The sequence below is a fragment of the Nicotiana attenuata genome, chromosome 8 (assembly GCF_001879085.1).
Source record: "Nicotiana attenuata strain UT chromosome 8, NIATTr2, whole genome shotgun sequence".
Taxonomy (NCBI): Eukaryota; Viridiplantae; Streptophyta; class Magnoliopsida; order Solanales; family Solanaceae; genus Nicotiana; species Nicotiana attenuata.
Window position 1 is genome coordinate 7434563 of NC_031996.1, and position 26243 is coordinate 7460805.

At 36.4% G+C, this 26243-nt stretch overlaps 2 protein-coding genes across 3 annotated transcripts; one reads left to right on the forward strand and one right to left on the reverse strand.

Moving 5' to 3' along the window:
* On the forward strand, positions 7079-11146 carry LOC109230829 (heat shock cognate protein 80-like). The gene is made up of 3 exons (XM_019396275.1): positions 7079-7345; positions 8834-8975; positions 9056-11146. Exons 1-3 carry the CDS (start codon positions 7223-7225, stop codon positions 10888-10890), a joined length of 2100 nt encoding a protein of 699 aa, XP_019251820.1. The 5' UTR covers positions 7079-7222; the 3' UTR covers positions 10891-11146.
* Positions 12524-18479, reverse strand: LOC109230830 (calcineurin B-like protein 3). 2 transcript variants are annotated; one of them, XM_019396277.1, is made up of 10 exons: positions 18327-18479; positions 15875-15950; positions 15616-15758; positions 14725-14807; positions 14528-14587; positions 14311-14419; positions 14177-14229; positions 13974-14054; positions 12983-13095; positions 12524-12875 (listed from the first exon to the last, which is right to left on the reverse strand). In XM_019396277.1, the coding sequence occupies exons 3-10, from the start codon at positions 15725-15727 to the stop codon at positions 12818-12820; spliced, it is 669 nt and encodes a 222-aa protein (XP_019251822.1). In that variant the 5' UTR covers positions 15728-15758; positions 15875-15950; positions 18327-18479; the 3' UTR covers positions 12524-12817. The 2 variants fall into 2 exon arrangements, with proteins under 2 accessions (XP_019251822.1, XP_019251823.1); XM_019396278.1 differs by lacking the exons at positions 15616-15758; positions 15875-15950; positions 18327-18479 and adding an exon at positions 15510-15593.

A 26243-nucleotide genomic window follows, 5' to 3' on the forward strand; every position in this document is an offset into this window, starting at 1 on the left:
TTCTTATGTGAGTTGTGGGAGATTACATATTTATAAATATATAATTTGCTCATTTCATGTTTATTTTGTGCAGGAATGAAACTAGATGAAAGTTGGCAAGAATTGGATGATTTGATGCAAAAAGAGTAGAGATACAATACCTGGGAGCGTGCCACAAATTGGTGCATTGCATGAAGGTAGGCGTGAAATGGCCTAGGAGATGAACAAAAAATAGCGAAGTATGGAGGTTAGCACTATACCTGGCACGCGAAAGAACAAAGAAGAAATAAAGAAAAAAACTGGGAGCGTGCCAGAAGTCGCGCGTTGCACCAACTCTAGCACGCGACTCAGCGTGTCCTTTTCGAATTTGGAGAAATCAAGGACGCCCCACATCAACCCTAATTGATATAAATACATAAAAAAACGTCCTTTTGAAGGGATAGACACTACTTTAGGGTAAGGCAACACCCAAGGAGGCAAGAACACGCTAGGAGCAAGGAGGAAGATTCAACCACGAGTTTTTCCCCTTCTTCTTCCTATTTTTATTGTTGGTTATGAATTTGAGTATTGTGTTTTCACATACTTTTATGAATAACTAATTTATTATCTAGAGTTTTGGTGGAACCTCTTGGAGGATGAATTCTTGTTATGTTTTAATATTATTTAACCTTTGGTTTTATCTACTTGTTCAACGACGTGCTTATTTCAATTGATTGAATGACCATCGATTGACCGTGCCTATTTATTATGTATTGCTTGAGAAAGAGAACATATTTAGGTTGTTGTTGAATAACGTCACTCCCAAGGTATATGAGAGATCAATATGGCGGGTTTAAAAGCGGGATTAGAGATAACGAAGCTTTGACGTGATCATAGTGAGCGATGAAAAAGTGTGGGCTAGTGTAATTCGAGAGAATATGACTAGTACATTATTGTAGTTGCTCGAGAGAGAATTACAATAGTCGAGTGCCCATGATCAGTAGAGAATACTTAGGCGAAATTGTAGGAGACTTAGCGGGATGATTCCGACAATTGGGAAAACCATAACTCTAGACCTCCTTAATTTAGTCTCCAACTCTTAGTCTCTTTAGTTACTAATTTTACCACATTTAATAGTTTCTAGTTAATTAGTTTAAAATAACAATCGCAATCTTTATAACTTAGGAATGGTTCGACTTGTCTTCTTAGTGATAGTGAACAGTTATAGCTAAACCTTAGTTCTTTGTGGGATTCGACTCCGGACTCTTAGACCGGATTATATTTGCAGCGACCGCTTATCCTTTTTAGCACTAGAGTTGGGCGTGATCAAATTTTGGCGCTGTTGCCGGGGAACTAACGTGTAGCTGTAGCTATACATATTGCTAGGTTTCAAGTTTGAACTTTTATTTTTGTTTTCTTGTATTTGATTTTTTTTTACTCGTTGATTTTAAAAATATGGCATCTTGGAATTACGAGAGTTTTGATGTTGGTAATTCTACTTTCAATCCTCCTTATGCATATTGTGGAGGAAACCATCCATGGTAAAATTATCAAAATATTTCCGAGAGCGAGTTATGTGCACCAACTCAATCTCATGTGTGGAATGTATGTAATATATGTGGTGGTCAAGAAGGTCACTTTCATGGTTGTGCTTATATTTCTTATCATCCCCCAACCCCTTACTATGATGGTTCTACTTTTTCTTGTGAAGTTAATAGGAATAAATAACCCAGGGATGATGACACGAAAGAGATCAAGGATATGCTAAGGTGCCTTGTGGAACAAAATAATGAGAAACAACTGCACATACAAAGGCAAGATGCTACTATTCGCAACCTGGAGGCACAAGTGAGTCAACTAATTGAAGCTTTAATGCTCAACAAGCCAATATTGTGAATAGTAGCCAAGAAGAGTATGAATTAGATACCAAAATTGAGGTTCTAATGGAGGAGGTCGGAGTTGAACACCAACAATCTAACCAACTAGAATTTGAGGATGCCGATGTTGAAGAAGTAACACTAGAGTCAACTAGGGACGTTGAGGATATAAATTTAGTTGACTCTGGTGTGATTGGTGTTGAAGAGGTCAAAACTATTGAAATTCATGTATTTGAGCGCGTTGGACCTCATTCCAAACACTTCTCTACATTATGTTCGGATGGTGAAAGGGGAATGGATCCTTACGAGTATAAAAAGAGTCCAAGGATGAGGTAGACGAGCCTTATAAAATTTTCAAGGTCGTCTAGGCAAGGTGACACTCCTCGTTCGAGAGCCAAAAAGTGTATAAGACTTTATCTAATTTTTGGCTCGCAAGAATTTGTACCTCCCCAAGTGCATAATTATAAGCTTGAAGCAAAACTTGGGGTTCAATTCATAAGCTCGAGGTGGAGACAAAAAGCGATTCGCGTCGTGCCGCGATGTTAAATCAGGCGCTTGTTGTGAGGCAACCCCTCTTTATTGCTTTCTTTTATTTGTATTTTTTTTTTTAGTTTAATTTTTTATTGTATCATTTTTGTAGTGTTGTTTATGATTTTCTAGGAGCACAGGAAGCAAAGTCATTGGAAGGAAGCAAAATCAAGCGAGATGGTTAGAACAAAGTGTGGGGTGCTCTCACAAAGAACCAAGTATGGGAGAAGTCTGAGTACCCCATGAGCTACTAATGCTTCGGCCTTTGGCCTACCAGGGAGTTTCTTTTACCGTCTTGTATTTTTTGGTGTGCATTGGGGACAATGCACAATTTTAAGTGTGGGGTGAAGAGACTGTTTGTGTAATTTCCTATGCTATTTTAGTTGTATTATTTTATGTGTGTTGAAAATAATAAAAAAAAATAATTAGGTAGAAATAATCCCTCTTGATTTTCTTATGGCCACGGTTCTTTTCCAAGAGATTACTCTTTGAACCTGGTAGTAATTTTTTTTTTGTAGGTAAAATTTTTAAAAAAGTTTTGGACTTTTCCCGACGATGGACGTCCTAGACAGTTTTTTTGAGGGTTTAAAGTCTAAAGAAAAATACAAAAAGATTTTTTATTTCTTTTCTTAACTGATAATGGAATAGGAAGAACTTGAGTGTCTATGTTATTGACATGGTTTATATCGGGGCTTAAAGGTGGAGCATTTGTGTTGAGTACTTTCTTCTTGATTCTTGTGACTATATGCCTTGAGAATATATGTGACTTTATTTTGACGCTTGGGCTCTTTTATTGACTCCTGTTGTTACTTCCTAGCATTTGGACTATATGATGACTGTGCTAGTTCCTTTAACTTGAGAGTTGGGTCTGAGCCGTCCTGAGTGAATCATGTGCATTGTGTGAGGTGATATTTTTGTTGTACTCTGTGTCATCCCTTGTTAGTCTAGAATTGCCAAGTGTGTGAGTCGAAGCGAAATGATTAAGTCTTGTGAGTTTAGGAAATGATATAGGCGTTTCTTTGATTGACCTTTGAGCCTATTTGCTTACCATTGATAACATTATCTGTAGTCAGCCCTTTTGAGCCCGTAGACCTTTTTCTTTGGCACCAACATTCGAGCCAACCCCTATTTTGTTCTAAATCGTATCTTTTTTACCCTTTACCTCCGAAAGCACTTAAGTCGTTGAAAGAGTAAAGAAAGAGATTGTGTAGCTTTTGAGTGGAACCATAGAAAGTCCGACAAGGTGCACTTATGGGTAAAAGCCTTACTAGCCGAAATTACTAAATTAAGGAGAGTATGAAAAAAAAATAAAAAAAAGAAATGAAAAATGAATGACACCTCCCATATCTTTATCTGGGCTAGTGAGTATCTATATTCTCATGTGCTTAATTAAAAAGGGCTTAATTGTGTATGGTTTCATGGCAAAATATTGAATTGGTCATGACAAGAATGTGCTTGAAAGCGTGGTGTATTAAAGTGCTTAAGAGAGTTAGTCGCTATATATATATACCCGTCCCTTAGCCTACATTACAACCTATAAAGTCCTACTTAATCCTAGATGTTACAATCTTAAATTAGTCGAGTTTTACACTACGGGCAAGCCTATGGTACGAACTTAGGTGGCATATGAGTTTCTTTGTGAGAGTGAGCGAATTCTTTCAATATGTGAGTCCTTAAATTATACTTGAATTCATATTTGAGTGTGCGGACTGATTACTCTCTTTTCTTTGTTGGCGAGGGCACATGATTTACGACGGATTGGTAAAGAACTCATATCTTTAGTTAGTACAAGAAGCGAGTGATATAGAGGAATGAAGTGGAGTCAATTTTTGAGGCTAAGATGTTAGAAGAGTCACACAAATATTTTAAATAGTCTTGGCATTGGTCTAAAAATGAGGAAAGATGTCAATAGCCCTTATTTGGGTTCTAAGCGTTGATATAAACTATTGCATTGACGTGATACTTGAGTATGTTTTGGTATTGGGTTATTTGCCATGTGCTTAATTATAAGTTGCTCGAGGACGAGCAAGAGTTTAAGTGTGGGGTAGTGATAAAATGATAAAAAATACATATTTTTGAGTATGTTTGTATATTATTTCTTATGAAAGTTGCGGGAGATTACATGTTTATAAACATATAATTTGCTCATTTCATGTTTATTGTGTGTAGGAATGAATTTGGATGAAAGTTGGCAAGAATTTGATGATTTGATGCAAAAAGAGTGAGATGCAAGAGCTGGGAGCGTGCCACAATTGGTGCATTGCATGAAGGTAGGCGCGAAATGGCCTATGAGATAAACAAAAAACAGCGAAGTATGGAGGTTGGCATTAGACTTGGCACGCGAAAGAACAAAGAAGAAAAAAAGAAAAAAACTGGGTGCGTGCCAGAAGTCGCGCGTTGCACCAACTCTGGGACGCGACTCAGCGTGTCCTTTTCGAATTTGGAGAAATCAAGGACGCCCCACATCAACCCTAATTGATATAAATACATCAAAAAATATCCTTTTGAAGGGAGAGACACTACTTTAGGGTAAGACAACACCCAAGGAGGCAAGAACACGCTAGGAGCAAGGAGGAAGATTCAACCACGAGTTTTTCCCCTTCTTCTTCCTATTTTTATTGTTGGTTATAAATTTGAGTATTGTGTTTTCACATACTTTTATGAATAGCTAATTTATTAGAGTTTTGGTGGAACCTCTTGGAGGATGAATTCTTGTTATGTTTTAATATAATTTAACCTTTGATTTTATCTACTTGTTCAACTACGTGCTTATTTTAGTTGATTGAATGGCCATCGATTGACCGTGCCTATTTATTATGTATTGCTTGAGAAAGAGTGCATATTTAGGTTGTTGTTGAATAACGTCACTCCTAAGGTATATGACAGATCAATACGGCGGGTTTAAAAGAGGGAATAGAGATAACGAAGCTTTGACGTGATCATAGTGAGCGGTAAAAAAGTGCGAGCTAGCGTAATTCGAGAGAATATGACTAGTATATTATTATTATTGCTCGAGAGAGAATTACGATAGTCGAGTGCTCATGATCAGTAGAGAATACTTAGGCGAAATTGTAGGAGACTTAGCAGGAAGGATTTCGACAATTGGGGAAACCATAACTCTAGACTCCTTAATTTAGTCTTCAACTCTTAGTCTCTTTAGTTACTAATTTTACCGCTTTTAATAGTTTCTAGTTAATTAGTTTAAAATAACAATCGCAATCTTTATAACTTAGGAATTGTTCGACTTGTCTTCTTAGTGATAGTGAACAGTTGTACCTAAACCTTAGTTCTCTATGGGATTCGACTCCGGACTCTTAGACCGGATTATATTTGCAGCGATCACTTATCCTTTTTAGGACTAGAGTTGGGCGTGATCGAGCAGCTCCAAACAATCAAACCAATTCTTGAATTTTCAAGTATTCAACAGCTCAAATTTTTCTTTTCGAAATTTCCTTTTTTTTTTTTTTGATTTCTGATTTGGAAATCAAGGCAATAAACAAGGAATTGTTAGAAAAATTTCTTGGTTACACTCTGAAACTAAAAGATTCAATTTGTAAAAATTTGGAAGCATTCCCTTGGGAAGGAGATAAAGTAAGAGAAAGGGACGATTGGGATGGGTCAAGTATAGGGTTGTGGATATCGGTTATCCAGTATGGGCAATTGGTTGGGTATTAAAAATGTTTAGAAGTCTGCCACGTGTCCCTTTCGTCAAATGAGGGCAAATATGTTTAATAGTAAGACGGTGGGGAAAATTTTGATCGATCAGTATAACGGAGGACAATTTTAAGCAATATCTGATATTACAGGGATATATCTGACCCTTTTCTGTTTTTTATATTGGTATACTTGTTCTAGATCTGGTTTCTGTTGCTACGGAACTATTGTCTCTTTTCGTTTTATTGAGCCGAGGGTCTTACGGAAACAAACTCTCTATCCCTCTGAAGTAGGGGTAAGGTCTGCGTACACTCTACCCTCCCCATACCCCACACGTGGGATTCTATTGAGTTGTTGCTATTATTGTTCTAGAAAAATCAAACACACTTAATTCTTTGAGAAATTGTTTTCTTAGTTTTGCAGGAAAACTAAAAAAAATGCTTTTGTTATTATTTAAAAACTTGGTCAAACACCTTTCATTTTCTGAAATAAGTGTTTTTTTCTTTTGAAAAATCATATTATTTTTGACCTTTTAGATGCTTGCCCAAGCATGCAGTTTAATTAAGACCATAAATTTTAAAAATATTTATAATATACTATATATAAAATATATTTATGTGTCAAAAGTCATACTTTTAAATCGTTTAATTATACATTGGCATCTAAAAGGAAACAAAGAGACTAATAAATTTGATAATCATCATTATTTTTTTTAGTCATTTCTTCAATATAAATTTAATTCATTCAATTCGTTTAAAAAATAACACAATTTATGGTTAATAACAAAAATTTCTTAATTTTAACATTATCATTTGCTCATAGTAACAGTCTGTTATTGATTTAACATGACATATGTTAAAAATAATAATAATAATAATTAATATGTACACATATAAATTTAATGCATTTATCCACCACTACGTCGCTTAAAATAATGCGATATACATGTGCACCAATGGTGACGTAAACACCGGGCCCACACCTTAAAATACTTGGCAACAGAAGATTCCAGAAACCCAAAACAAACGTCAATATAAATTGGCAACGGAAGATTCTAGAAACCCAAAACAAGCCTCGATATAAACACCCTCTACTCCCTCACCAAATCTCCATCTTTGCTTCTTCTGCTCTCGCCTTCCTCAACCCTAATTTCTTCTCTCATTTTCTACAATCGTTGACGTAGCAGCAGCATCGCTAGATCGGCAATGGCGGACACAGAGACCTTCGCTTTTCAGGCTGAAATTAACCAGCTTTTGAGTCTTATTATCAACACGTTCTACAGCAACAAGGAGATTTTTCTCCGGGAACTTATTAGCAATTCTTCTGATGTAAGTCTAATCTCTTTTCGATTTTCTATTTGAATTTGTAATTACATTGTCTATTCAACGTGATAAGCTCTGTATATTTGATTTTGCTCATATATTAGATGCATGATTGTATGTTTTATGATTTGAGATTTTTCTCGTACTCTGATAACTAGATCGCATGGTTTGGGTTCTGTTTGTTGATTTGAGTTTTATTTATTTATTTATGATTTCAGTTTTCCTTTGATGATTTGAACTATTTTTAATTAACGATTTTAGTTTTTCTTTTTGATGATTTGAGCTTTTTTCCGCACTCTGATAACGAGATCGTTTGATAGTTTAGGTTCTGTTTGATGATTTTAATTTTTATTTATTTATTTATTTATGATTTCAGTTTTTCGTTGATGATTTGAGCCTTTTCGATTTGTGTTTTAGTTTTTTTTTTTAATTTATGGTTTGAGCTTCTTTTTTTCCTATTCCGACAACTAGATCTTTTGACAATGTAAGTTCTCTTTGACGGTTTGAGTTTTTTTTTTTTTAAATTTTTTTATAGATCAAATCACACGATTGCCTTGGCCCTAAAACGAGTAGGTTGATAAGTGCTTGATTTTTATCTGGTATTTGGAGTTACATTGTCTTTTTGTACATTGAGAATTGTTCGTGAACGCTCCCTATAGTTGATTCTGCTCTTATATGAGATGCAATTATTATTTTTGACTTAGTGTTAGTTGTTTGATCACGAACGCCTCTATAATTGATTCTGCCCAGATATCAGGTGCATGGTTTTTATTTTTTAGTTTTTGTGTGATCTAATGTTAATTTTTTGATTGTGGAAGCTCTTTGTAGTTAATTCTGCTCATATTTTAGATCTATACGTGTTTGTGATTTGATGTTAGTTGTTTGGAGAAACAACACCGCCAGCTCAATGGATGTGATTAGGTGCTATTGGCTATTAACCTGGGGTTTTGAGGCATCTTTTGTACTCTGAAAACTAGATCGTTTGTCAGTGCCCTGTTTGATTTTTTTTTGAGCTTACATCACAAACATTAATGGCTTGACTATTGCATGGAATTGTTTGTTCTGTTATTTGTGAAACAGATGTTGGCATGTGCAAATTTAAGACGATGTTGATCTATTGTTTTGCTAATGAGAATGCTCTAACCGCAGCTTGAAGGAAAATTTTGTTTATGAATCATGTGGACTCTTTGTTAGTATTTGAGGCAGATATTAAAGATATAATGTTGGAGCCCTAGAAGGTGAATTTGCTTGGTCCAGATCGACTGAGCTGAAAGGGATATTGTTCAATGATATCAATCAGTAAAACTTTAATCTTGCACCCCTAGTGAATCTATTCTGTTCATGTCTTAGAGTGTCTTAGAAACCAGTGTTATTCTTGTCAAAGACTTTTGTTGTGTCCGCGTATGTTATATTGTATGATATGATGAACTATTCATTCACTTACATTTCAAATATATATGAAATGTTTGATTATGTTGTGATAATTTATTAAAGGCTTTGGACAAGATTCGCTTTGAGAGCTTGACCGACAAGAGCAAGCTTGAAGCTCAACCTGAACTCTTTATCCACATTATTCCTGACAAGACCAACAATACCTTGACTATCATTGACAGTGGTATCGGTATGACCAAGGCTGGTAAGTTAGAGAAATTTGTGGAAGTACTTGGTGCTTAAACTGCATTATATTGTAAACTCATCCTGTTTGTATTATTGCAGATCTGGTGAACAACCTTGGTACAATTGCAAGGTCCGGGACCAAGGAGTTTATGGAAGCTCTTGCAGCTGGTGCTGATGTTAGCATGATTGGGCAATTTGGTGTTGGTTTCTATTCAGCTTACTTGGTGGCTGAGAAGGTTATTGTGACTACAAAGCACAACGATGACGAACAGTATGTCTGGGAGTCTCAAGCTGGTGGTTCATTCACTGTCACCAGGGACACTTCTGGGGAGAACCTTGGTAGGGGTACTAAAATGACCCTATATCTCAAGGAGGATCAGCTTGAATATCTTGAAGAGCGCAGGCTCAAGGACCTGATTAAGAAGCACTCAGAGTTCATCAGCTACCCAATCTCTCTTTGGGTTGAGAAGACAATTGAAAAGGAAATCTCTGATGATGAGGATGAAGAGGAGAAGAAAGACGAGGAAGGGAAAGTAGAGGAGGTTGATGAAGAAAAGGAGAAGGAAGAAAAGAAAAAGAAGAAGATCAAGGAAGTCTCTAATGAGTGGTCCTTGGTGAACAAGCAGAAGCCCATATGGATGAGGAAGCCTGAGGAGATCACAAAGGAAGAGTATGCTGCATTCTACAAGAGCCTGACTAATGACTGGGAGGAACATTTAGCTGTGAAGCACTTCTCTGTTGAAGGTCAGCTGGAGTTCAAGGCCGTTCTTTTTGTTCCAAAGAGGGCTCCTTTTGACCTCTTTGACACCAAGAAGAAGCCCAACAATATCAAGCTGTATGTTCGCAGAGTGTTCATCATGGACAACTGTGAGGAGTTAATTCCTGAATATTTGAGCTTTGTGAAGGGTATTGTGGATTCTGAGGATCTCCCCCTCAACATCTCCAGAGAAATGTTGCAGCAGAACAAGATCCTTAAGGTTATTCGCAAGAACTTGGTAAAGAAGTGCATTGAGCTATTCTTTGAAATAGCTGAAAACAAGGAAGATTTTGACAAGTTCTACGAGGCCTTCTCAAAGAACATCAAGCTTGGTATCCATGAGGATTCACAGAACAGGTCTAAGTTTGCTGAACTGCTGAGATACCACTCCACAAAAAGTGGTGATGACATGACCAGCTTGAAGGACTATGTGACCAGGATGAAGGAAGGTCAGAATGATATTTACTACATTACTGGTGAGAGCAAGAAGGCTGTTGAGAACTCACCCTTCCTCGAGAAACTGAGGAAGAAGGGCTATGAGGTTCTCTACATGGTTGATGCTATTGATGAGTACTGTATAGGTCAGCTGAAGGAATTTGAAGGTAAAAAGCTTGTTTCTGCTACCAAGGAAGGTCTCAAGCTCGATGAAAGTGAGGATGAGAAGAAAAAGAAGGAAGAATTGAAGGAGAAATTTGAGGGCCTGTGCAAGGTGATCAAGGATGTGCTTGGCGACAAGGTTGAGAAGGTCGTTGTTTCAGACCGCGTTGTGGACTCTCCCTGCTGTTTGGTTACTGGTGAGTATGGCTGGACTGCAAACATGGAGAGAATCATGAAGGCGCAAGCACTTCGTGATTCTAGCATGGCTGGATACATGTCTAGCAAGAAGACCATGGAGATAAACCCGGAAAACGCCATCATGGATGAGCTTAGGAAGAGGGCTGATGTGGACAAGAATGATAAGTCTGTCAAGGATTTGGTTCTGTTGCTGTTTGAGACTGCTCTTCTCACCTCAGGTTTCAGCCTCGACGATCCCAACACCTTTGGTAACAGAATTCACAGGATGCTGAAACTTGGGCTCAGCATTGACGAGGATTCCGGAGATGCTGATGTTGACATGCCAGCACTTGAGGATCCTGAAGCTGATGCTGAGGGCAGCAAGATGGAAGAAGTTGATTAAGTTTTTAGTCTGTAGCAGTTCTTTTGATACTCGTCTCCATACAAGTTCCATTTTCTTTTACTCTATCTAGAAATTATGACGCTTTATGTGCCGTTTTTGACGAGAATAGTAGTTCCGATGCAATAGATCTCGTTTTGTGGGCTATTGAACTTTTTTTGCCTATGTCTAAAACTTGCTCCCATATATATTATTAGGAAAAAGTTTGCATATGAACTAGAACAAAACCAGTACTTCCATGTGCTAGCTTTTATTAAAACTTTCTTTTTGCTGCTTGTGTTTTGGACTGACTAAGGTCCTTAGTAGCAATGCGATCATCAATTATTATAAGAGAACTTGAGTCGCTCGGTTGATTTGTGTCAATCTTTAACCGCAACAAATCCGTGCGGTGTTGTTTCTTCATAATGTTAGAGCTGCATTCATAGTTGTGATTGTCAACTATCATTGATTTTTCTTTGAAGTATTTCCGAGTGGGTTAACAGCATAAATTCTCATATTTGGTAGTTTACTCTTTCTTTGTAGAGTTGCTGGAATCATTAGCCTTGGGACTGCTTATTCCAGATTTTCCAAGGAAAGATCCCCAGTTCNATACTATAAATAACAAGAGGGTAAAAGAGACTCCCTGGTAGGCCAAAGGCCGAAGCATTAGCCGCTCACGGGATAATCAGACTTCTCCCAAGTATGATCTTTTGTCAGGCACCCCACACTTAGTGCCAACCATCTGCTCGCTTTAGCTTTGACGCCATGCTCCTACTTCTACAAAATACAAAAACAACACTACAAAAATAACACAATAAAAAAATAAACAAACAAAAATAAAAGCAGTAGAGTTGGGTTGCCTACCAATAAGCGCCTTATTTGTTTAATATGCTTTCTATTTGAAGGAGAATTTATATAAAAATATAATTCACAATTTAAATCTGATTCTCTAGCATTATTTATTTTTAAGTTTCAACAAGTTAATAAGGTGACACATAATTCATCATACTCTATTATGATAATTTATTATTTGTAAATAGTTACCGGCTAATACTGAGCTATTAAATTAATAAGTATTTTATCTCGTAAACGTGAAAATAATAATATTTACGAAAATAATTATAAAAAAAATTATGTACTAATATAATAAAGACATAACAAAAGTTAATAAATAAATACTTTTAAATGAAAATTTATTTAAAATTTACTATCATAGCAATCTTAGTAGATAACGTGCAATAATTTTTATTTAATTATGATATAAATACTCTCAACTTAATAAATATGATTAAGAAAAAAGTAATTTTGAACAGTCAACAATTTATTAAGATAATTTGAGTATTTACAAGGTTAGTTACACATAATTGCATAGACTTCTATTAGGCGAGCCCAGTACAATGGGCGTTGGGCGTGTCCGGGGTGTAAACCCCGACAGCCGAGGCTTAAGTCTCACGGAACTAAGCCCCACATATAAGCCCAGGGCGTTTTACGAATGCTCCGCCCAATTACGCCTTTTAAAACAGAGATTGCAATAACCCAAAGTGGAAATTTTGTGGTAGAACAGGCTTGCCCCAAGATTTCCTTACAGGCAAAACCGCAGAGTAATGTTCTAGTGATCCCTCTGCGGAGGTCAGATAGAAGCATGTGACACAAGCTGCAGTTACAACTAGTTATGGCCCCATTCATTTTTATTAAGATTAAGAGTCCGAATCTAAATACAATAACAAGCTAATAATAAACGATGAGTAAATTACAAGGATCCTTACTCAGCAGTTATTAAGAGGCAACAAAAGTACACAAGGACTACTCACAAAAAGAATAACAAATCATGAAAATGTTGGAACTCAAAGTATATGAGCAAAATAGATATACATTTTCACCGCGAACTGCAGCTCTAAAGTAACAAACTACTTCCTTACTTTCATAGGCAAGTCCGTTTGCCAATTCCATATCAGGTATCCGGAACTCTTGAGTGAAAGACAAAACTCGGGAATGTAGTTGTAATGTCCCTGTTTAAGTGAATGATATTTGGGTCAATAAGAACGTGCTAGCGACAGAATCAGAATCTGCAAAACGTGATTCTAAATGGAATCATATTATTCCACGTGCTACTTACTTAAGATACTGAAGGGTCATATTCTTCAGAAGTGAAGGATGTCGCAGGACCAAATTTCTCCACTCTTCCTTATCAATCTTTCCGTCATGTTTAGTATCAGCTTCTTCAAAAGTCTGCCCAAATAAAGCAAACATTGGTTAAGCAGTAAAAAGCTAAATCCTGCAGTTGCTGCCATCCAACCGCGCCTCCCCCTTCTTTTTTTGGTAAGAGGGTAAACCCGCAGCCGCTACAACCTCTGCCACAACCTCTGCCCTTCGGGTGAGCACTTTGTGCGCACTGGGTAAACCTCCCCCCGTGTAATAGCCTGCAAACCACACAGGGGATGTAAACCGCACTAGGCAAGCCCTGTGCGACAGGCTCAATCCCAGAAGGCATTGAGGGGGATTCGATCCCAGGTCTTCTATATGGATGACCACCCTCCAAACCAACTGGGCAACCACCCCTTCCCAAGGAGAAAAAAGGGATTTCGATAAGGATGAACTATAACAAACATGAGAATGTCCAGGTCTTAGCAAACACATAATTAACATTGAATCAGAAACTACTCAACATTAGTCAAATACACGAGCAAATTCCTAATATACAATAATATATAATATCTATGAAATACCATTTTGTGGCATAACGCAGGGGAGAGTTGAAAGAAGAGACTCCAACTCAGAAGTTGAATGGTTTCTCAACAACTTCTTACTGACACTATTGGTATCAAACACTGTCGATATCTCGTCTATGGGAGGAAAAAAGCTAAAGATGGTTCCATCCTTAATTCCTGCTCATGCTTTAAATCACTAAATTTTCTCTAAGAATATGATGTGGTTCTGAGAAGATAGAAACAGGATGGGCCGAAACTTCAACGAGACGGACAACAAGCCAAATAATCAAGGGAAATTAGTATTGGATATATCACTACGAAACAGATATAAATAAGAAAACGCTCCTTCAAATGAAAAAATGATCAAAAATAGCATTTAGTTGTAGGTTGTTGGAGTACCTTGTCGATTATGCTCTCAATAATTTCATCTGAAAGGTTCATACCAGTCTCAGCAAGGGTAGCAACCACCATCTGCTTCACCTGCATAACAGATGCGGTTATCTTTTTATGTCATAGGAAAAAAGAAGAGAAGTAAGTCAACACATTAAAACAGACTGACATTTACATCTGTTATTAACAGCTTCATATTATGAAAGGTTTACCTCTTGCCTCTCGATGAAGCCTTGTTGCTTGAGATCATATAGCTGAAAAGAAACTACAACAGCAATCTATCATTAGAAGCTGATATGCACAAATTGGAGGTAATTGTTGTTATTCATGTAACCAAGTAACATACACCCAATCTTATCGTCGATAGGAGCATTTGGATGGAAAACAGAGAGCGCCCGGGCAAACTCCTCAAAACCCAAGAGTCCATTGTGCTTTGTGTCAAACAAGTCAAACACCTGCAATAAACGTGTCGGAGTAAGAAGAAACGAAGCAATAAAAGCTTGAAGTATCACGCGGTAAAGCTAGATAACAATGAAAGGCTAATGTATGTACGGAGAACAAACCCTATCAGCAAACAAGCTCTCTTTTTTGCTTGTCTTGAATAGCGCCAATTGAAACTCTTCCTGTAACATAGTGAAAAGTTCAAATTGAAAGCAAAGCTGGATACAAGCATATTAAACATCTATGCTAGAGAAGTAACTAAACTTAGTGGCGCCAGCTTCCAATAGTTGTAATGTTATAAAAAAATGCGAGACTAAACCTTGTTGATCAGCCCATCATCAATTACTGCGCTGCTAATCTTCACAAAAAGCTCATAAAGAGCTTCGATCTCACTGACGCTAACTGCAACAAGAAGGAAGATTATACAGGTCCAATTACGGCATTTATGCTAGCAAGGAAGTCATGAAACTCATACACATATGGTAAGAACGTATATTTCAGAAATCTATATTCTAAATCTTTTACGTATTGACCAGTGTCATTGAGGCACACTTAAAATTGAAGGTAGGTGCAATGTAAGTGGATTGCTTCCCTTGTTAGTAGCACTTTAGGGCATGCATTGAGGCGCTAAGGTGTGCGCTTCAACAGCTACGGACCCAGTTTTGAAGAAGGCAGGACTAAACAAGTAATATATTTGGTAAAGTCATATATATTATTAAGGAAATTATGGATGAATATGACAATGTATATGAAACTAGAATAATAAAATGAAAGACTAGTTACTAATTTGAACTATAAACAGAAAACTAGTTATAAATTTGCAAATGAATCAAATATTTAAAATAATTTGATTCATATAGTTTTATATATTTCATTAATTTCCATTCTTTTAATCCTTTCTTCATTGAAGCACACACTTAAATTACACTTTGCACTAGCTGCTTTTCTGTGTTTTTTTCCCCGCCTTTGACAACATTGGCATTGACAAGCATTAAAAGAGAACGGAACATAATAAATTGTGAAAATAGAGAAAGTTATAATTGTAATGATCTTCAAAATCAAAATCATATTTCCTGGATGAGGCAATCATTAAATAAGACAAACCTAGAACCAGATAAACATCGCATTTGCTTTCACCCTCCATGATTTCATTTTACATTCTACAAATAGCGGATAAATCTATATAGATAGGTGTGTCCAGATAGCATACAAACTGTCTCTCGTGCAAGAATCTCGGGATCTTCAAGGCCCGTTGATTGCCTATCACAACAGTGCAACAAGGAAGCACCTAAATGCTTGATTCCCTCTAAACAATGCGACATGGTATTTCCCCGACTTCAAAGCTCTCCATAGCTGTTCAACCCAAAAAAAAAAAATGAAGGTTCGGAAGCGGGAGGAGGAGGAGGAAGCCACTTTAATTGGCTCTAAAAAATCATTGAGAAGCAGACAAACAGGAAAATTGAACAAACCTCGTGACCATTCTTTGCTATTTTTGACTACGTGAATGCAAAATGCCAAAAGCTCTCGAAGTTTGGAGCTATACACCTGACAAGGAACCCATGTCATCAATTCATGGCGTACGCAGGATTTTTTGTAAGAGGTATCAACATTTGAAGAAGTGAATAAATGAATAAATTCATATAATGATAAGCAATGTCATTTTCTACATTTATAACCCCCCTCCCCCCCTCCATTTTCATTTATATAAAATTACTAGATATTTCGATGAAGCGGTGTCACGTGACACTGCTTGAGCCCATGTATATCTGCCCCTGTAATCAACACCTCCCCACACTAATAACAAAGCAAGAGAACATGCCCTCTCCGAAGCAAAACATATCTAGGAAAGAGGTTACGTTAAATATCTTCGACTCTGTCTTCTTGTGCAACTTAGAATTAGCTATCAAATAGCAATAGCTGGATTTTCATATGCATTAAACAACTTTGCTCTTGTAGAGTCAACCTAATAAGGAGCAAAAAAAAATTGTACTTCCAGATGTGAGTAACAACAGAAATGGGCAATAGTTCACTTTCTTCGAAGTCCTCCAAATGATAACTAATAGAAAGGTGTATGTTTTCTTCTTAACTAGTTATCTATTCTTTAGTCCCTATGAGCAAAGCTGCGCTCCCAGGATAGGAGTAAGGCCGCGGACATCCTACCCCCGACCCCACTTGTGTGATTTCACTGGGCTGTTGTTGTCGTAGTCCCACAAGCACTGATACGTTCCTGATTGCAGCAAAACTAACACCTCCAAATTAATGCCCGGCCCCAAATAAAAAGAATACAAAAGATTCCAATACTCAACAGCTTATGCCAACTTGCCAATTAGTTGCAAATTAAGGAAGGGGAGAATATATTATACCAAGTGGCGAAGCCAGGATTTTCATTAACGGGCTTCAACCTCTACTATATATACATATAAATATTTTTGACCTTGTATATACAATGTAATTTTCGGATGAAAAGGGTTCAGATGTACCCGTTTCCCCTAGCTCCGCGCACCATTATATCTTGCACTTTTCATGATTAGATAGTTGGTGATAACTAGAAAAGTTAAACTTGATTGATAACAGCAACAATAACAAACCCAGTGGAATCCCACAAGTGGAATGTGGGGGTAGTGTGTACGCAGATCTTACCCCTACCGTAGGAAGGTAGAGAGGTTGTATTCGATAGACCCTCAGCTCAAGAAAGAATTAAACTTGATTGTTATGATTCCAAAATTTCTTTTCACCCACTGCAGATTTCATTAGCTATGATATTAATGATGATGATCAAGATCCAAGTTATGCCATCTTAAGTGAATTTAAACTCGAAAATGCCCAATCAACAGAAAAAACCTACTAAAAACCCAATCTTTTCTAGAATTAAATATACAACAAAGTCATCAAAGGGCAACAACTAAACCCAATCAATTAACTGCTCAGTCAGCTGTGATTCAATCTCAAATTAGTTGGAATCGGCTATATGAATCCTTTGTATCCATTCCACTCCATTCAAGTCAATATCTTGGAGAGCTTAGCTAAACGGAAAATATCAGAAAAAGGGCATAAATAAAGACAAAATATTTGGGTAATCTTAATAGATCAGTTGGTTGGCTACCTGAACTTTCACTTTGTAATTATCTCCCCCAATTTCCCCTACTCCCCTACTCCCCATGTATAATATTACAACAACATCATACGCAGTATTATCCCACACCGTGGGATCTGGGGAGGATAGTGTGTACCAGACCATAACCCTACCTTGTGAGGATAGAGAGGTTGTTTGCAATAGACCCTCGGCTCAAGAAAGTATAAGCACCACATTAATGAAAATATAGACAAGAAGGAACCGTCCCCGTGTATAATATTTAAAAAAAATAAAATTATCAGACAATATTTAAACTTGTATTTCAGGTCTATTTGACTAAAAGTAAACTGATACTGGAAAAATATCTTGGATAACTTAGCTAAACTAGAAAAATCAGAAAAAGAATGCATATTTAAAACAATCTTTATACTTGTATATTTCAGGTCAATTTAATTCTAACTAAACTGAAACTGGACAATATCTGAGAGAACTAAGCTAAAAAAGGAAAAATCAGAAAATGAAATACCAAAAGACACAATCTTTATACTTGTATTTCAGGTCAATTTGGTTTAAAGTAATCTGATAGTGGAAAATATCTTGTGAACTTAGCTAAAAGGGAAAAATCAGAAAAATGGCATATATATATATATATATATATATATATATAGATACAATCTTTAAATGGATTAAATCAATAATTCAAGAAATGATAAAAACCATTAATTCAACATAGATGATTACCGTAAATGGATCTATTAATTTTAGAGAACAAAATAGAATCAAAATACTATGAATTAGCATGGGATTAGCTGACATGTATAGAAAAAGAAGAAGAAAAAAATATTTACCGTTTTGAATTTAGACAGAAATTTGATGAAATTCAGATTGAAGATACGTTCAACAGATAGAGATGAAGTAGATGGGGCTTCTTCTTTATTATCTGCTATAACTGTAATTTCTGGTTGCTGTTCTGTAATTACGTCAATATCAGTAATAATTTAATACAATGAAATTTATCGTGGCCAATGTTGATAGTTTGATATTGACATGTTTCGCCAGTTGTACAAGTCTGTACTCGTTTCTATACTACACGACGTCGTTTTAAATATAACCAATTCAATTATTTATTTGAACTTTCAACGTGTGGTTTGACCAACCAGGGTTGTGGTGGAGTGGTAAGTACTCCTTCATCCTTAACCAGAGGTTTCGGGTTCGGACCCCAATATAAGTACTGGACACCAGGTGAGAAACCAAAAAAAAAAACGTGTGGTTTGATTATTCACTTTGCAATTCGTTCTTCTTTTTCTAATGAAAAAATGAAAAATAAACAACAACAAAATTAAGATGGACATGAAGGCCCCTCAATGTGGGACTTTTCGGCGTGAATCCGGATTCAGTCGGGCCCCAATTTGGGTACCAGACACCAGGTGGGAAACCAAAAAAACGTGTGGTTTGACTATTCACTTTGCCATTCGTTCTTCATTTTCTAATGAAAAATAAACAACAACAAAATTATGATGGATATGAAGGATTTGAACAAACTACAACACGTAGGGGTCGTATGGTAGGGTGTATAAGAATAATGCGGAAGTATTAATAATGTATGAATTAGTGATGCATGGGTTAGTAATGCAAGCATTAGTTATGCACATATTATTTCTTATTTACTGTTTGGTGTGGTGTATTAAAATTAGAATGCATTGCATAATTTTTAAGAAAAATAGTTGTTTACAAAAATGCCCTCCATATTCTCTAGCTTTAAGGACAATTTTATCTTTAACCTTACTAATGCATGCACTAATAGCCTTGGTATTACTAATGCCATGGTTTTCCAATGCTAAAACTTTTTCTATTATGATACTGTTAGTAATTTTTGTTTAACTTTTTTCTTTAATTTGAAATTCACTAGTCGTATTAATTTTAAAAATTAATAAAAAAGGGATACTTGTGTTGTGGTTTCCGTAGTTGCCACAATTTCTTTCGATAAAAGGTCCCCTCCTTCAATATCGTAATTCGGTCGACCAGGCCAGAGTTTACCCGTAAAACAGTATACTTGAATTTATGCGTGGTTTAATTAGACAAGTGAATCCATTTGATCCGAGAAAGATAAATAAATTAAACAATAATGTAAGACTTATTGTTAAAATCAAGATAAGACAGCTGACATCCTGTTTTTGGGAGCAGAGCTTCCGGAGACAGCAGTAACAATATTAATAAGTAAGGAGATAAAATATTATTAAGCTTTGAACAGTGTACTGCATAAGTTTGTTAGAAAACTCGTGTCCTCTACAATGATTGTTGAGCTCTCTATTTATAATTGCACCTACGGAACAAGGTCTTGGGATCGAGCCCCTCTTAAATGACAATTATGAGGGCCATTGAAGAATGTATAACGGTAGGCAGTAAATGTCATTCTGTAGGGACTATGTATTTAATGCTATAGAATATTCTCTATTAAATGTTACATGGTGGCAGACATTTATTCCGCCTTCATGAACACCATTCATTTCGGGAACCAACGAGATCGTTGCTTCGGACCTGATTGCCTTCTGTGTTCGGCTCCACGTGTCGCTTCATCATGCGAGCATTTAATATGAACATATTTTACCCTATACAAATAGTCCCCCTGCTTTTCGGGGGCATAACCTTGTGTCACCGGGAAGTTGGTAAAGATACCTTTCTTGGTGGGAAATTCCTTGACCCCCTCTGAAAAATTTCTAACGGTTGATTAGACGTATTTCTGCATTTAATGATCCGAACATATGTCATCCCACGATTCAACAACACTTTTGCTGGTTATCGAGGTAATTATGGCCACGATTTTAGCTGTTTATTCCTTTATTTATACGCATCAGCCTTCTCCTTTTACACTTCATAACTTTCCAAACTCTCTCACATACTTGTTTTCCGCTTCCTCTAATCTTCTTCTTCAGAGAAAAAACCATTATTCTCTTCTGATAACAATGGCCTCCTCTTCCAGAAATTCCAGTCCTTCAAAAAACAAGAAAAGTGTTGATGATGTTGCTCCTTCCACGATGAGCACCATCATTCCTAAAAAGCTTATCACAATTAAGGACTTCGAAGAGAAGTACCCTTCTGCTAACCCCTAACATGGGCTGTTGGCGTGTGTCCTTCTTCCACCCGTCCTTCTAGCATCCCTGATGTGAAAGAAGATTGTGGTTGTCAAGATTTAGACATCATCGCTCCTGACCTGGCGGAGCCGGTGACCTTCTACAAGAAGGGTTTTACGTATATTTATACGTATCCCTTTACTTTGGGCCCGTTATCATTGAGCGGGGGGCTTGACTTTGTTATCTTGGATTTCTGTCTTTGTTATCAAGTCTGCTTGGCACAGGTGAGCCCTTCTGTGTGGCGGACTGATAAGTATAAATTATATGTATATTTTTTGGTGTATATAGTATTAACCAAATAAATATTTTACTTTTATTTGTATAATTTTCTTTCAATATTGGTACAAATATATATTAACTATTGCTGCTAAAGAAAAAGAAAAAAATAGAAAGAAGAGCAAAGAAAGCATAAGCAAAGACATAGGGCCAAAGATGACATCCTCCGTTCAGGTTGTCATCCATGGGAAGAGAAAGCTGGGGGAAATTGAGTTTAGAATAGAGGATGACATCTCATACTATATCCCAGGACAAGAATCGCATTCCCAATCCGAGGAAGGCACCCTTGAAGTTTATGATTTTCTTTTCCTATAAAAAGGGGCATGACTTACGGTAGGAACGGGGGAGTGAGAGGAGCGAGAGAAAAAGAAGCTATTTTAGTCTACAACTTTGGCATATCTTTAAGTTTTGAAAGTATATTTTCTTTTCAGAAATAGTAAGAATTTTAACTCTTTTAGTTTTTCTTACTTTTCTCCATGGAGTAATTTTCTTTCAGTTAGGATAAGTGGAGAAGCTTGATATATTATTATAATGGAAATTTTAATCTTTTTATTATTCTTGAGTGAGAGTACTTATTTGTTAGTTTTTACATCAAGAGTAATGAATATATATTAGTCAACTTTATCATATCTACATATTAAATGTTATAATATTCCTTGTATTAATCTTTGCTGTCGAAAGAAGCAAGAATTAAACAGGGATAGTTATAACTAGATATGTTTGTGTGATAATTTCAAGTAATTATATTTAATTACTTAAAATTCTTTATCTTGATTTCTTGAGTTTTCATTCGAAAGAAGAAAATCAGTTAGCCAACTTAGAGAATTTAACTAAAGCTAATCGAAAGAGGTTTTATGTTTATATGATGTACTCATTTAGGATAAGGTATTTTCTATGTCAAAACTATGAGTCTTTTGCTTTATTATGCTAATCGAAAGAGGCAAAATTAAATGAAAGACATGTGGTAGAAATATTATTTGTTAATCGAAAGAGGCAATTAATGTGTGGCATAAAAAATAAAACTTTCTAAACTCCTTTATAATCTTATATCAAGTGGATGCACAAAATCTCAACTCCTTTAACTTACAAAATTAAAAAATGATTGTTCTTGTTTTCAAGTAGATTATAAATCCAACTCTTTTCACCGAATAGACTCTCTTAGATAGTAGGATGGATAATATGAATTTGTAGCATAGATTCTCCAATCTATGTGACGATATTATAAACTATACTATAATTTAACAAGTACGAGCAAGAAAATCATATACATATTGTGCTCGTCAAATTTTTGGCATTGTTGCCGGGGATTGGCAGTTGTCTACTTCAGATTAATTATCTTCTTACTAATTTGAGAAACCATTTTTTTTGTTCTTGTCTCTCTTTCAAGAATTGCAGCTAGTGTATGACCCGCTCCTCTTCAAAGGAGTTGGTTGAATACGATCCTGAAATTGAAAGATCTTTGCGGATTAACAAAAAGGGACAGAAAACAACATCTCTTTCGTCATTGCATAGAAACATGGAACATGAGGAAGATCCACCACAACCACCAGTTGCACCAATAATTTCACTTGTCCCTGAGGACCAATTTGATGAAGTGGACCCTAGGCCAGTGAACATGATCCTAAGGGATTATGCCAGAACAGATCAGTTTGACTGTGAATCAAGTGTTAGATGGACACTAGTGGCCGCTAATAACTTTAAAATCTGAACTGGCTTAATTCAAGCCATACAACAAAATTTTGTATTCAGTGGAGAAGCTAGTGAGGATCCTCATACTCATTTGATAGATTTTATTGAATTGGTTGAAACAACAAAATACAATGGTGTCTCACCAGATGCAATTAAGCTACGCTTGTTTCCCTTCTCTTTAAAGGAGAAGCAAAATTATGGCTACGTAGTTTACCTAGAGGATCTATTACAACATGGGATCAAATGACTCAAAAATTTCTTAGTAAATATTTTTCCCCAGCCAAAGCCACTAAAATGAGGCAGGAAATAACTAATTTTGTGCAAACTGACACAGAGTCAGTATACCAAGCATGGGAGAGACTGAAAGCTATGTTGAGGAAATGCCCACATCATGTCCCTGAGCACAAGCAGTTATACATTTTTTATCAAGGCTTAAAGCCATCAATAAGAAATGTTATAGATGTTGCAGCTGAAGGTGCCATAATGGGAAAGACCACTGCAGAAGCTTTACATTTACTAAATGAGATTTCTGAAAATGCGATTCAATGGCCATCTGACAGAGTTATCCTTAAGAAAGCTGCAGCCATAAACCAATTTGATATCCTGACAACCTTGTCAAAACAAATTGCTTCTTTGACTCAAAAATTTGATACTTTTCAAATAAATTCTCAGCAATATATTGTGTCTGAAAATTGTGATATCTACAAGAAATTATCAGAACCATGAATATCAAGCGAGCAATCAAGTTGAAGAACAGGTGAACATGATTTGATACAGAGACTACCAATATGGTAATTCTCTGGCCCAAAAGAACCCTGGTTTCCTATGGAGTAATCCCAATGGAGCAGAAATGTAACGATTCGGCCGGTCGTTTTGAGAGTACTAGCCCCGATCCCCTATTTACTGCTTCCCCTGTATCTTTTTCTGCTTATGTGACTTGCCGGGAGGTTTTGTTCGTGATTTCGGAGTGATTTGAGACACTTAGTCCCTAAAACGGAAGCTTAAGTTTTAAGATTTTGACCGTAGTTGGTGTTGATACCCAATTTTTTCCTCATATTTTTTAAATATATAGTTAGTGAATATGCATCATCATTTGATTTACAAGCATACACAAGTATTTTTCATAATTTTCCATAATTTTTTAAAGACTTTAAATCAATTTATTTTTGCATTTTATTATATAAATATCCAATAATTACCCTACATATTATTTTTATGATGATTTAATCATCTAAACTTATCATTTATACCAATATGGGGTTTTAAGTATTTTCAGTGCATTTATCATAATTACATTTTGCATATTTAGAGCTAAATTGCACATTTTGCAATAATAGCCCATATGCATATATAATTACATTATTTGTACAAAAAATAATTTTTTATGTTTTTATAATGTTAAGTAATCATTTTAAATTATTTTCATTCACAAATAATATTTTTTGTTATTGATTATTTTTATAAACTATTTATTTGTTAAAAACGGGTATTTAAAATCTAGCCTTAAAATCCACTATTTTCGGATTTAACCCAACACCCTTACACCAGCCCAATACCCTTGGCACATATCTATTAGCCCAGTCTCTATACCTATTTTAACAGCCGACCCAGGACCCTTTAAATCGGGGCCGTTGATCTCTAAGATCAACGGTCCACATTACACCCGCCCCTTTAAACCAACCAAAACCCTAACCCTAAATCATTCTTACCACCTCGCCGCCCTAGTACTCTCTCGTCTCTCATCTCTCATGAACCCTAGCCGCCGATCTATCAACCCCCGCCCCCCAAATCCGACCCCAAATCGGAATCCACCATGGATTCCCTTACCTTATTCGCCTATCCTCACCACTGGCCACTCGTCTATGATCCTATTTAGTTGCTTGCCTAACATGGCAAGCAAATCTTGCCAAAATCGAACCAAATCGGTTCAACTCTCTGATTTAAGTGGCTATTCCGTCTATATTCATCATTGATTCTTTGTGAGTAACGAGCATGTTCATATCTTTCTGTGATTCTTACTTACCCCAAATTAGGGTTTTCAGACCCTTCCAATCAGACCTAAATAGGTTCGATTTTCTAATTTTGTTAACGCTATTCTGCTTCTATTCATCTCATCTCGTGTGATTTTTTACCTTATTTTATATTTTTTACTGATTTCATACTTTCCCTAAAAACTAGGGTTCTGAATCTTTTCCTTTTCTTACTGATTCTAGTAAACCTTTCCTTTCTGTGTTCGATTCTTTATGTTTTCCCTGACTTTTACTTTAATATTTGCTTAAATATTCTGAATAACCTTTTGTTTTGGTATTATTTGCTGAATAATTTTCGTTTGGTATCATTTGTGTTTCCCTAAATATTTGCTTAAGTATTCTGAATAATCTCTTTTGTTTTGGCATTACTTGTGATTCCTTTAATACTTGCCCGAATATTCTTAATAATTTTGGTTTCCCTAGTTTTTTGTTTGCCTAATATTCTGAACGATTTTTTAAAATTTATTTTTGGTATTATGTGCTGCCTTAAATACTCCGAGTAATTTTGGCGTACTTCCTTAATTTGTTGAATCCCTTGATTTATGCCCTAAATTACCTATAACTGATTCTGCAAATATTTCCTTGCATGTTACTGATTTGTTTCCATGTTTAAATGTGTCACGACCCTAACCCCGAACCCGGTCGTGATGGCGCCTCTCGTGAAGACAAGGCCAGCCAATTTAATCCAATTCATCTTTTAAAAAGCAGTTAAACAACACAAAATAGTCTAAACATGATTTAATAATTCTAAGTAGCGGAAATATCAAGAAAAATGCGGAAATCCAACCTAACACAGCCCTAAACGGGGTGTCACAAGTCAAGAGCATCTACGAATCACGATACAGTCTGCTAAAGTCATAATCTACTACAAGTGTTTGTAGGAAAACAGAAATGATAGAAGAGTAGAGACACGGGGCTGCGGACGCCAACAGGTACCTCGTAATCTCCGAAAAGGCCCGCCTGGAACTGGAGGAAATCAACACTCTGGAGCAGAACCGGCTACGCCTGAATCTGCACACAGGGTGCAGGGAGTAAAGTGAGTACTCCAACTCAGTGAGTAATGAATATAAACAATGACTGAAAGCAAGAAAACACGTAAAGCATATGGCAGTCATAATGAAGCAGTAAAATCATTTATAATCAGAAAAACCAGTAAGAATCAGGAAAAATGCTCTTTAAACCAGTAAAATAGGTAATTGACAGATAATTATGATAAAGTAAACAGATAAAAGTTCGCCCCTTGGGCACAGTAACACCACAACCGCCTCTCGGGCCACATATCACAACAGTAACAGTCCCTCAGGCTCAATCTCAGATCACAATGGGTACCCGCGCTCACTGGGGGTGTGCAGACTCCTGGAGGGGCCCCTTACGGCCCAAGCGCAATAACAAACCATCTCGTGGCATCACATCTAGGCCCTCGGCCTCATATCAATCAAGCCACCTCGTGGCGTACATATCTCAGGCTCTCGGCCTCCAGTAAATATCAGTGTCTCCTCACAATATAGGCCCTCGGCCTTACTCAGTCAAAAATCATCACAAGCCTCTCGGGCAAGAGTAAAGCAGTGTTTTCTCAGCCCAAACATCATTTAACATATCATTTAAATCTCAAACTGGGCAAAAACGGCTGAGTAGTAAA

What these genes read in the sequence shown, in the direction of transcription:
- LOC109230829 (XM_019396275.1), top strand. Translation starts at nt 7,223, where the DNA reads ATGGCGGACACAGAGACCTTCGCTTTTCAGGCTGAAATTAACCAGCTT. An exon ending in TTATTAGCAATTCTTCTGAT is followed by an intron (nt 7,346 to 8,833) that starts GTAAGTCTAATC and finishes AATTTATTAAAG; the next exon opens with GCTTTGGACAAGATTCGCTT. An exon ending in TATCGGTATGACCAAGGCTG is followed by an intron (nt 8,976 to 9,055) that starts GTAAGTTAGAGA and finishes GTATTATTGCAG; the next exon opens with ATCTGGTGAACAACCTTGGT.
- LOC109230830 (XM_019396277.1), bottom strand. Translation starts at nt 15,727, where the DNA reads ATGTCGCATTGTTTAGAGGGAATCAAGCATTTAGGTGCTTCCTTGTTG. An exon ending in TCTTGCACGAGAGACAGTTT is followed by an intron (nt 14,808 to 15,615) that starts GTATGCTATCTG and finishes TTCTTGTTGCAG; the next exon opens with TTAGCGTCAGTGAGATCGAA. An exon ending in TATCGACGATAAGATTGGGT is followed by an intron (nt 14,230 to 14,310) that starts GTATGTTACTTG and finishes TTGCTGTTGTAG; the next exon opens with TTTCTTTTCAGCTATATGAT.